We start from the raw sequence: 12,080 nt of genomic DNA on the forward strand, positions 1-12,080 counted from the left end.
ATAAACACTTGGTAAGTTAGCCTTGTTATCTCCAGTAGCCTTAACCAATAGTGCTAGTGCTATATGAAAGCAACATGCCATTAGACCAGCCACACCATTTTACATATATCTTTATACTTGCTCTACTTTGGCTATAGCCATCAACACAAGATAGAGCTGAATAAAAGCAACATGGAGCCACAGTGGAGAAGTTTTACTACACTGTAACTTTTTTTGACTGTCAGATATAAATTGTTAATATAAAATTCTAAAGATGGGCACTGTAAGCTCATAAAAAGCTACGTTCAATGATTATAACCGAATTCACATGATTACTACCTACACTATGACTGTACAACACTTTCAACAGACCCTCCCTGACTGCTGTGGTGAAATCTAAAAACATGAAGCTTGGAATCATCCAAAAAGATCCACGGCTGGCTGACATTTCCCACCCTCCTTCTGGAAAAATGAGAGTGTTTCGTTCCTTCCCATCAGGATGTGAAATGAGTCCGTGCTGAGGCGGTTTGTAAATTGAAAGTGACGGTGAGGAGGTGAGTTTGCAGCGCTGTGGCCGCTCTGGTGGCTAATTAAACCCTCCGAGACTCCAGCCAACCAACACAAGGCCCAAATTACTCTGCAGGTCATGCACGCATACGTCGCAATGAATAATACAATATCACCCCCCACCACCTCCCACCACCACCACCACACACACTGTGGCTTCAGAGGCATGGAAATCATGTCTGTACCACCACTGCATTCTGGGATATTCAGGGATATTGGGAGGGATTGGGGTTTAGTTTGGTGGCAAAGTGACAGTTACTCTTTTCTGCTCCAATTAGAGAGGGAGGAATTTAAGAGAGAACCAAAAAATCGATGTGGAAACCTGTGAGCCCGGATAAATAAGTTTGTCTAAACTATTCTCTTTCTCTGGGTTTTTCTTACTCTTAGGAACTCCTGTGATTTTTTATAGCATATTTCATTTCTTCATGTCCGTCCTGTGAGATCACAATACTGGAAGGAACATCATGGAGTTTGTCCAAACAATTCTTTCTTTAGAGATTTCTGGTGCCTGTTTTTGTTGTTGTTGTTGTTTTTGGCATAGTTCACTTTTTCATGTCATTAGAGTTTCTTTGACCACCTTCCAGCCAAGAAAGTTGTTTAAAACTATGTATCTTGGCAGTGATTGTTTAGTAAACTCTATAACTTCCAAGACTATTTACCATCCAAAAAAAGCATAAACACTGTAAAAAATTACAGTTTTTTTTTGTACGTTATGAATATGTAGGTTAGAAGAACATAGGTTTGGTTCCTGACTTCTCACTGTATTTTAGCTTGTTTCAAGAAGAAGAAGAAGCAATGAAGATCATCTGCCAATGGAATAAGACCATTTCTCTAGATGAAATGACTTGCAACAAGGATATTCTTACAACAAGCTTTCACAGTCGCTATTCTTCTGGGAAGCTTTCCACAAATGTTTGGAGTGTGTCTGTGGGAAATTGTGTTAATTCTGTCTAAAGAGCATTTGTGAGGTCAGACACTGATGTTGGACGAGAGGGCCTGGCTCACAATCTCCGTTCTAGTTCATCCCAAAGGTGTTCAGTGGGGTTGAGGTCAGGGCTCTGTTCAGGCCACTGGAGTTCCTCCACACCAAATTCACCAAACCAAGTCTTTGTGGAGCTGCTTTGTGCACAGGGGCTCAGTCATGCTGGAACAGGAAAGCCTCTTCCCCAAACTGCTGACACAAAGCTGGAAGCATTTAACTGTCTAAAATGTCTTTGTGCTGTAGCGTCAACATCACCCTTCACTGGAACTAAGGGTCCTGAAAAACAGCCCCAGCTCATCATCCCTCCTCCACCAAACTTTACTGTTATCGCTCTGCATTCCGGTGGGTAACGTTCTCCTGGCATCCACCAAACCCAGATTCATCCATCAGACTGCCGGATAGTAAAGCATGATTCATCATTTCAAAGAACATGTGTCCACTGCTCCAGAGTCCAGTGGTGGTGCTTTAGATCACTCCAGCCGACACTTGGCTTTGAGCATAGTGATCTTAGGCCTGTGTGCAGCTGCTCAGCCATGGAAACCCATTTCATGAAGCTCCCGATGCCCAATGCTGATTTTGCTTCCAGAGGCAGTTTGGAACTCTGTAGTAAGTGATGCAGCAGAGGACAGGGGATTTTAAGTGCTACATAGCGGCCTGGCTCTGTGAGTTTGTGTGGTCTAGCGCTTCGTGGCTGAGCTTTTGTTGCTCCTAGATGCTTCAATTTCACAATAATAGCACTTACAGTTGACTGGGGCAGATCTAGCAGGACAGAAATTATACAAACTGACTTGTGGCAGAGGTGGCATCCTGTGACAGAGCCATGTGTAAAGTCACTGAGCTCATCAGTACGACCCTCTACTGCCAGTGACTGTCTATGGAGACTGCAAGGCTATGTGCTTAATTTTATACACCTATTAGTAATGGGTGTGGCTGAAACACCTGAACTCAATGATTAAGAGGGGTACCCACATATATATATACATATATATATATATATATATATATATATATATGTATATATATGTATATATACACATACACATACATTTTCCGATGTTTTGTACTTTTTGCATTTTCATAATATGATTGTGTGTTTGTAGAACTGTTCAAAGCTGCTCAAATTGAGCTTAAAATTGACTAAAATTGAATTTTAAAATTAGATTCACTACAGAAACAGTCACTACTGAAACATTACAAGTTTCAGTAAAGTTATGATGGTTATGTATGTTTGTTAGAGGCAAAATGGGATGTTAAATTATTTTAATAAAATTACCATAATTAAGGTGTAGCGTCATTCAAAGGAAAAGGATTTTAGTCTAAAGTCCATTATCAGTTAAAAGTCCAGATATGTTTGACTCTGACTTTGAACCAGTTCAGCTGAACGATCCACATATAAACACACTCATCTACTTATATGTAATTAGTACTGACAGCTAAAACAACTGTCTAATTAGAACAGAAGAAAGAGAGTGAATGTCTTTTCTTCCTCATTACAGTTCCTTTTTCCACTTTGTCAATCCAGTCTTGTTAGACCACCTTACAGGACAAACGTTTACAGAAACATGCTCAACATTTCCTCGAACATTTATTAGAGCTTTTACAAAAGAAAACAAAAATATATCTTTACCTATTTTCCAAACACAGGAATAACACAAACAGACGGAAAACAGCCAGAACGCCCAAACCATTCAGACGGCTTTAGGTATTTGATAACTCAGACGTTCTTACAGGTGCGTAGCAGGACGTTACGATGTCTGTCTGCAGTTGGACACTGTGACGTAACGAGTTCGGGAGTCCAGACGTCCTGTCTGAAAGCTTTTACCTGCAAGCTGAATATCTTGTGATCTGATGTGATCTCAACCATGTTACTCATCACAAATGTTCTACGCTCACTTTGTAACAAAGAGTTTAAATAATGGTTCTTGAGTCATATTTGTGTCTCCTAACTGCTTTTTTTTTTTAAATAACACGTACAGGATTCAGCGAGCGCCAGGCACCAGGATGTGAATCGGCCGGCTGTGGCTGGAAAACCGCCTTAAATATTGATACAGTGCTTAAGCTGCTGTCTAAAGACCGAGTAGCGACAACTTGTTCTCTCGCGTTGGCAGATAAATAATTCAGCGATCACTCCTCTTGTCTTTTCTCCTCTTTTTCTTTGCGCTCCAGCCATCAGCCCCTGACCCCTCTGCCTCGCTCCCTCTCTTTTCCTTCTGTCCATCAATCAGTCGCTTTTTTTTTGATCAATCGTTTTCTACACTGCAAAAATCTTAAGTAAAATTATCTTAAATCTGCACACTTAAAAAAAGATGGTTCGTCAGTGGTTCTGTCCTGCAGTGGCCCTATTTAGAACCATTGCTTAAATGGTTCTTTGCATGGCAAAATGGGTCTTCAGGTTGATGGAGGTGGTTCTGTACAGCACCAAAAAGGGTTTTTCTATTGTTACAAGCTTGTATACAGTAGCAGAACACTTTTTGGTGCTGTATAGAACCATATTCAACACATTCTCCATCAATCTGGAGAACCATTTCACTATGAAATGTAAGTAAGAAATTCATTTAAGTATGAAATGGTTCTAAATAGAACTCATTAGAACCTTTGAAGAAGCATTTTTTTTAAAGTATGTAGACAATATATATGTTTTGCATTCTATTTGAATATTTGAAACCTTATTATTAGACTATTGGCTGATTATGACTTGTTTCCAGATATTTTGTTTTACTTGTTTTAAGTAATTTTAGTCAAATTATCTCACAGCACTGGCAGATAATGTGGCTTATTCTAAGAAATATGCTTGAAACAAGCAAAATTATCTGCCAATGTTGTGAGATATTTTGACTTACTAATATTACTTAAATAAAAATGTCTAGAAATAAGTCAAATAATCATGTAGCTTCCAATAATCTTAGCTGTATAAAAAGCTTTACACAGTCTCAAAAATATTACATATATAGACTAGTTTTAAGATTGTTTCACATGCCGAGATGTCATTGTTTGCCGTGTATACCATCTTCTGAATGCTGCATCACTTGCAACAGTTATTAATACTTTATGTGAAACACGTCTATGTAAAATCTTGAACAATCTGCTGGCTAAAGCGTTACAGTTCAGCATCCCCTCCTGTGGGTCAGGTTCAGTCCACATCATCTTAAAAGCTGCGATGCATAATTTTTAAAGCCATTTTGCGCAAAGTCACCTTTATGGTGGGTTTATGGTACATAAACATCAACTGATCAGGTCACTCCAAGCAGATGGCAGAGATAACATTCCCATCTTTTCATGAAATTAATTGTTTTTTTTCAATATTTACAAATAATAATAGTGTCTTGAAACCAGTTTCTTTAGGTTAATGATGAATGGCTCATTCTATATTTAAGAAGCGTATCATACATTTAAATTGTTTATTCCTGTTTTCAGCCAAGCAGTATTTATATTACAGTCTTTCCACACCAGCTCTAGGGCCCCTGCCCAGTCACATCACAGATTTCTGTGAAAAATCTCCAAATGAATCCCTACAAACATGCAAAATTTCAAAGCTGTGCTCTAATTATTTTTTTAGTTATGCATTTTTAAAATGTGGATCATTTGATTCCAAATTGCATTTTAAATACCTACTTTTTACTGCTTACAGAATGACTAAACTGCTAAAACATTAGCTGAGTACTAATACTCCACTAAGAATAATGTTTAACTGTAAATCTGCCCATTTCATGTTAATTAGTACCTACAACAGATTAATTAATTAATTTATTTTATTTTATTTATTTACTGACATTTTATGTCATATTTCATTTTCTAGTCAGTTTTAAGTTTTCTTGCAAAATATGGGTTTAATGTAGCATTTGTATATTTCTACCAAATGTATTAATTATTAATTTCTGTATGGAATATAATTTTCAAAATAATCTTGAAAACTAAAAAAATGAAATATTGCATAATCTGACATAAAAATGTAACAAATATACTGTAACATAAATTAGTGAAATATTACTCATGGTGTTGTATTTATTTAATATTTCAGCTCAGTTCAGTCATTCTCTAAGTAGCAGACTCAACATTCAAGATGTGATTTAGAACCTAAAGGGGTGCATTTTTTAAAAAATCATAACTGAAAAACTAATCAGAGCACAGTTCTGGAATTTTCTACGGTTGCAGTGGGTAAATTGACGTTTTTACTGGAATTTTTGCTTTGATGGAAATTCTACACATGACCATACAGGCCCTCGTTAAGTTGGCATGGGAAAACTTATTGACCATTTCCCACTTTACTGATAAACAACTAAAAAAGTCCCGTGTTTTGGGTGATGATGGACAAATTAACATAGCTGTAGAGGACAGCATAACAAGAACATCAGCAAGAATCACTGGATTAACCGCAATGAAATATGATGTACAGCTTCTGGATTGTTATCTATCCCTTGTACTGAACTGGGGCTTTAATAGTAAACTTTCTTCACAAATGTATGGATTCAACACAATGAATGCATTTATACTGGATAAACTTGGGGGCTTCAAATGTCCAGCAGCAGCAGTAAGTTTGGCGAGAAGGTCACGTGATATGAATAGGATATATAATGGATTTATGCGTATGGGTTTATAATCCACAGCCCTTCTGGATTTCGCTAAAACATAAAGGTGCTCAGTCGTGCATTTTCACTTTAGCTGAGTCGTGACGGCTCCTCAGAACCAGGCTCCGATCCGAGGAGCCAAGCGGGGAGCGCGTTTCTTTTTGGAGTCCGCCTCCTTCAGCCACAGCTTCTTTCTTCTGTTGTCGAAGAGGCCTACACAAGGACACAAGCCAAGATTTAGACTGTTATGTCACTGAGCTTCTTTAAACTTCCCAAAAAAACCTCACATCATGAAGTCAGTACAATACTAAATATTTGTTTAATTAATTTATTTATTTTTTACTCTGATTGCTGTATATTTTATGTTCTTGCGTTCTTTATTCTCTTAGCTTTTATGGGTCTTGTCGAATTTGTGTGTCTGTACACTGCAAAAAGTGCATTCTTAGTAAATGAAAACATCTTAACTGTAGACAAAATATTTAATATTTCACATTATAAGATTGTTGTAAGAACATTATGAGATTATTTAAACATTTCTAAATGATTTTTTATCTGTGTTAAATCATTTTATCTAATGAATGTATCACATTCCATTGGTAGGATAATATGATGTTTCAAGCAATAAAGTAACACATTCTAGAAATTAATAAAGTCAGATTATACCATTCTTACAACATAATAATGATAATGAGAAATATTAGACAGATTGACTGGATATGAGGTGTTTTAACTTGCTAAGATCTCTTTTATTGAGTGTTTAAATACCACATTTGTTAGTGTTAGAGATAATAACTGATACATGACCAACATGAATAAAGATCTGATTGACTGATTGTTATGATTAACACTCTGATTAACATTATATCAACAAATTAACACTGTTGTCTATGCTGTTGTTGGTTTTCTGAGTGTAAATAAGTTACACATCCTCCACAGTGACACTCTTCTGTACATTTTAATACACAATTACTGTTTATTTGCTGAATTTAACAAATTGGGGGAACAAAATAAAATATAAAATATGGCCTGTGCAAAAATTATGGCACCTTTAATATTTTATGGTTTACTTTTTGCCAAGATGTTAAACTCATCAAATAAATAAAAATTGTGCACTTAAATTTACAGAGAAATTGTCATATCTGGTGTCACTCAATCATTTGAGTTCAACTTTTCCTTTCTCCTTTTTATTTAACTTTTGTTATATATTTTTTACTTTTTTCTTCTCAGTAATCTTTTTATTTTATTTTATTTTATTCATTTTATCTCAATACTATTACTGTTTTTTTTAATTTAGCTAGTTTTATTACCCTTTATTATTCTTTTACTTGAATGTTTTACATTTTAGTTTGCCTGTTTATCCTTTTTGTGTTGAAATATTATTAATGAATTATCTTGGTTTTATCTTATATTTTTCCTCCTTAATCAAATCTTAATTGTTCTCTTAATTCTTTTGTCATTGAGCTTCTCTGGTTTAGTGCTAACTTCTTTAAGCAGTTTTGTTCATTTTAGTTTAACCTGATTAAATTCCATTTTCATTTCTTTTTCAATCCCTTTAATGTTGTAAATTCTCAGCTACATTGAAAATGAGTGTGAGACTCAATGTATTTCTGAGTGAAAATAAAGGCTGATTGACAGATTGACTGATTGATATTTGAGTGTGTTCTCTGTAAAGGATGAGTGAACTTATTTTCACATAGAAAATCAGCAAAGCGTCATTTGAGCAGGGGGTACCCAAACTTTTGCATATGCGCATATACTGGCAATGTGTGAACACATAAGTCCAACCAATTGTTAACAAGCTGTTTTGTCGTTTTGTCCCTTAGCCCTCCATAAATGAATGCACTGCCCCCCAAGAAAACAATGTTTAAGCATCTCTAGTGACCTTCAGATTATATGCTAACCAGACCTTGTGCCTAATTAACATATGTATGAGTGTCATATGGTTTAAACACAAGCCTTGTTTTCACACCTGCAGGTCAGCAGACACCCACAGGGAGAGCCTTCCCCTTTGACCCCACTTAGCATACAAAAATCTAAACAATCCTAAAGACACAAAGGAGTGCACACTGTTCTGTTTTCCTGACTCATTTTGTTGGTAAAAGATCCACATTTTATATCAATATTAAATTTGCCATAATTATGAGTAAATAAATAGAATTGAAGCGAACGTGAGCTGATCTCGTTCTTGATTTTCTAAGTGTAACTACGTTACCACATCCTCCAAAGAGAGCACACTTCTGTACATTTTTGTGAATAGATTTTTATTTATTTACTGAGTTTAACATATTGGAAAAAAATTAATAATTTTTGTACAGGCCACATTGTACGTGTTATTTTCCCCCAATATGTTAAATTCAGTAAATAAACAATAACGGTGTATTAAAATATACTGAGGTGTGTTCTCTGTAGAGGATGTGTTAACTTATTCACACTCAGAAAATCAAGAACAACATGTAATTTGATCAGGGGTGCCTAAACTTTTGCACAATATGGTATTGTGCAAGAGAAAATGAGTGAAAAAACAGGAGTTTCCAAAACTGGAAAAGGAACACATGTATCAGCTTAAATCACTCACTGGCCACTTTATTGGAAACGCCTACCGTTTATCTCCACTCATTGGCCACTTTATTAGAAACACCTACTTTGTACTTCTGAGGAAATTAAATGTAAGATAATCCACTTGTATAAAGAAGAAAAAAGTCTAAGGACAATAAGTGAAAAAACAGTTCAAAAACTGATTAAAAGCTACAGAGAAAATGGGGCTCCTAACAACCACCTGGAAGACCTGGTAGACCCCAAAACTGCCCCCATCAGATAAACAGCACTTAAAGCTTTCATCTTTGAGAGAGAGGAGAAAATCAAGCTGCTCCAGATCTGAAAACATCCACAGGTGTTTCTGTCCATCCTTCCACTGTGAGAAGACGACTCAGCGCTGTGGGTCTGAAAGGATGTGTAGCTGTTCAAGAAGAACCTCACTGAGAAAAGGAGACGGACACATCAAACAAAGAAGCTGAGCGATGGACTGACCACCCCAGAGTCCAGACCTCAACACCACTGAATGTGTTTGAATACTTCAGAAAATGATCAACCAGCTTCTAAGACTGAACTTTGGAGGTGTGTCTGCAGATTCTTTGAGGAACTGAAAGTGAGTCTCCTGAAGAGAACGGAGGCTGTAATGAAGATAAAGAGTGACTGAATAAAAAATTAATTAATGGAATGTACTGACACCTGTTCTGGGTACAAACCTCTGGAGTAAGCCAGGCCCTGCAGGCCTCTGTCTCCAGTTTCTTCTTCTGCTACGTTTCTGAGGTAGCGGTTGTGACTGGAAGGTCCAGGCAAAGCGCTCGGCCGGTACCGACTCTGCTCCTCCTCTAACACATCACGCTCAGGACAAGCTGTGGAGAGGAATCAAGCACAAAGTATTTAAAGTAAATATTTATATTTATATATATATTTATATATATATATATATATATATATATATATATATATACAACAGTTAGTTCCAGCCACTCAAGCTGATTTGTCGAGAGGCATTCTAACCGTGCTGTTATTTCGCCATAACATCACATTTTTTTTTCACAAACACTGTATCACTCTGCTGAGACGCCGTTGCTAAGCAACGTCTTTGACAGCTGCAGGAGACCCTCAAGCCATTTAAGCGTTTTTACTTCTTATTTTGCCACAAACAGAAAATGGACACTTTTAAGATCACATTTGACCAACAGCCGATTTGGTCAGACTCTGAAGATGAGACGACACTAAATTCCCAAACTGTCAAACTGAATGGGCTGTAAGATGCTTTACAGACTGGCTGGAACAAAACAACATTAATACTGATCTGGCAAAAACTGACAAAACTGAGCTGAACTTGATATTGCGGCAGTTTTATGGCTCAGTCTGTACTTAAAAAGCGCGGCTTACAGCAGACTGAGCAGCGAGTGGGCGGAGCTTGTTACTCTAACGTAGCAACAAGCTGCTCGTTAAGGAACTATAATTTGGTGAAGGAACTGCGAACATTAAAACATATTAAACGCCGCGTTCACGGCCCAGTTTATTAATTTATTACTTTATTTATTTAACTGTGGTATAAAAGCAACAGAACACTCGAGGAGTGTGTTATCACCAATAACATCACGGCTGTGATGATAACATGATGCGATAACACACTCCCTCTCATGTTCTATTGCCTATATGTATATACATATATATACAAATATATATATGCTTAAAGCGTTCTTTGGATTTTTGAATTTGTGAAATGGTGCTTCAGATTGATGGAAAATATATTGTAGATGGTTCAAGACCCATTTAAACATGCAGATGGTTCTTTGAGTAAATGGTTCTATTTGCCTTTACTAAAGAACCCTTGAGGAACCATCTTTCAGAGTGTTCGCAGTGGCGGGTGTGTTAATGAATGAGGATGTGGAAAGAAACCTTTCTTTATAATGTCTCTGATTTAGAGGACTCGCTACTTTAACATCCTTTCTTAAAGACTTTTTCCGCGAAAGACGTCGCTGGTTTGGTGGAGCAGTTTTCATTTTCTCAGGTAAGCAAACCGGACAAGGTCTACAAGCTGCTTTTCTCTGAGGATTACCTGCTTGACCGTGAAGGTAAGTTAAGGATCTCATGACAAGGTACTCAACGAGGTCAGCTAACGTTACTGTTAATGTGTACGAGAACATGGTCAGTGTGCAGGTTGGGAGTAAAGATAATGTAGTCATTCATTCCTCATTGTCTGTTTATCGTAAAGTGTGATTTAACTTGTTTACGTTCCCCCTGTTTAACGCTAATGTCGATTTGTAGGGTCCAGTGTTGTTTCAGTGTAAGCTACCCAACCTGACACTGTTTAATGAATCACTGTGTGAGCAGTAATATCACCAACACAAGGCTGAAGTTGATCTATTTGAATTTTTCATTCCACCTTAAATGATGCAGCAGTTACATTCTGGTGCATTTAGGCACCCGAACAGAACTGCTGCACAGTTTAAGGTGGAATGGGAAATTCACTGGCACCAGAATGTAACAGTTGCATGGTTTAAGGTGGAACAGGTAATTCGCTGGCACCAGAATGTAACTGTTGCACGGTTTAAGGTGGAATGAGAAATTCACTGGCACCAGAATGTAACTGCTGCACGGTTTAAGGTGGAACGGGAAATTCCCTGGCACCAGAATGTAACTGTTGCACGGTTTAAGGTGGAACGGGAAACTCACTGGCACCAGAATGTAACTGCTGCACGATTTAAGGTGGAACAGGAAACTCACTGGCACCAGAATGTAACTGCTGCACGATTTAAGGTGGAACAGGAAACTCACTGGCACCAGAATGTAACTGCTGCACGGTTTAAGGTGGAACAGGAAACTCACTGGCACCAGAATGTAACTGCTGCACGATTTAAGGTGGAACAGGAAACTCACTGGCACCAGAATGTAACTGCTGCACGATTTAAGGTGGAACAGGAAATTCACTGGCACCAGAATGTAACTGCTGCATGGTTTAAGGTGGAACAGGAAACTCACTGGCACCAGAATGTACCTGCTTCACGGTTTAAGGTGGAACGGGAAATTCCCTGGCACCAGAATGTAACTGTTGCATTTAAGGTGGAATGGAAACTTTGCTGGCATCAGAATATAACTTTTCTTTAAATACCTAAAACGATTATTTTATTTATAGATTTTACTGCCTCTCCTGATCACAGACAGATTTTTACCCTCTTTAAATCTGCACTGCTCGCCTATCCAGCAGCATCAATATCTACTTTTAATACAGATCGTGTCAAGCCTGCTCATCTCTGAAAATGAAATCTGCTCCGCTGAACGCACAACAATCATCGTACAAAAATGAAGCTTGTCCTTAATAAGGACGTGAACCTTGTCCTCATTTTCATTTGTAAATGCTGCCACTACTGTAATGTTTTCCCAACTATGACCGCTTCCTATGTGTCAAACACAGAAGAGGGAAAAGGGCATGTTGGGTGGGAATGCAG

The 12,080-nt window shown here is 37.5% G+C and overlaps 1 protein-coding gene across 2 annotated transcripts in view; it reads right to left on the reverse strand.

Moving 5' to 3' along the window:
- Positions 1-5,083: 5,083 nt before the first annotated feature.
- dnajb6b (DnaJ heat shock protein family (Hsp40) member B6b) overlaps positions 5,084-12,080 on the reverse strand; it is a 74,610-nt gene continuing 67,613 nt past the window's right edge. For both annotated transcript variants that reach the window (XM_036596867.1, XM_036596866.1), the window contains exons 9-10: positions 9,339-9,488; positions 5,084-6,306 (exon numbers count right to left, since the gene is read on the reverse strand). In XM_036596867.1, the coding sequence (XP_036452760.1) occupies positions 6,206-6,306; positions 9,339-9,488 (251 nt within the window). In that variant the 3' untranslated portion in view covers positions 5,084-6,205. The remainder of the gene's footprint in view (positions 6,307-9,338; positions 9,489-12,080) is intronic.

This window comes from Colossoma macropomum, unplaced genomic scaffold, assembly GCF_904425465.1.
Source record: "Colossoma macropomum unplaced genomic scaffold, Colossoma_macropomum, whole genome shotgun sequence".
NCBI lineage: Eukaryota > Metazoa > Chordata > Actinopteri > Characiformes > Serrasalmidae > Colossoma > Colossoma macropomum.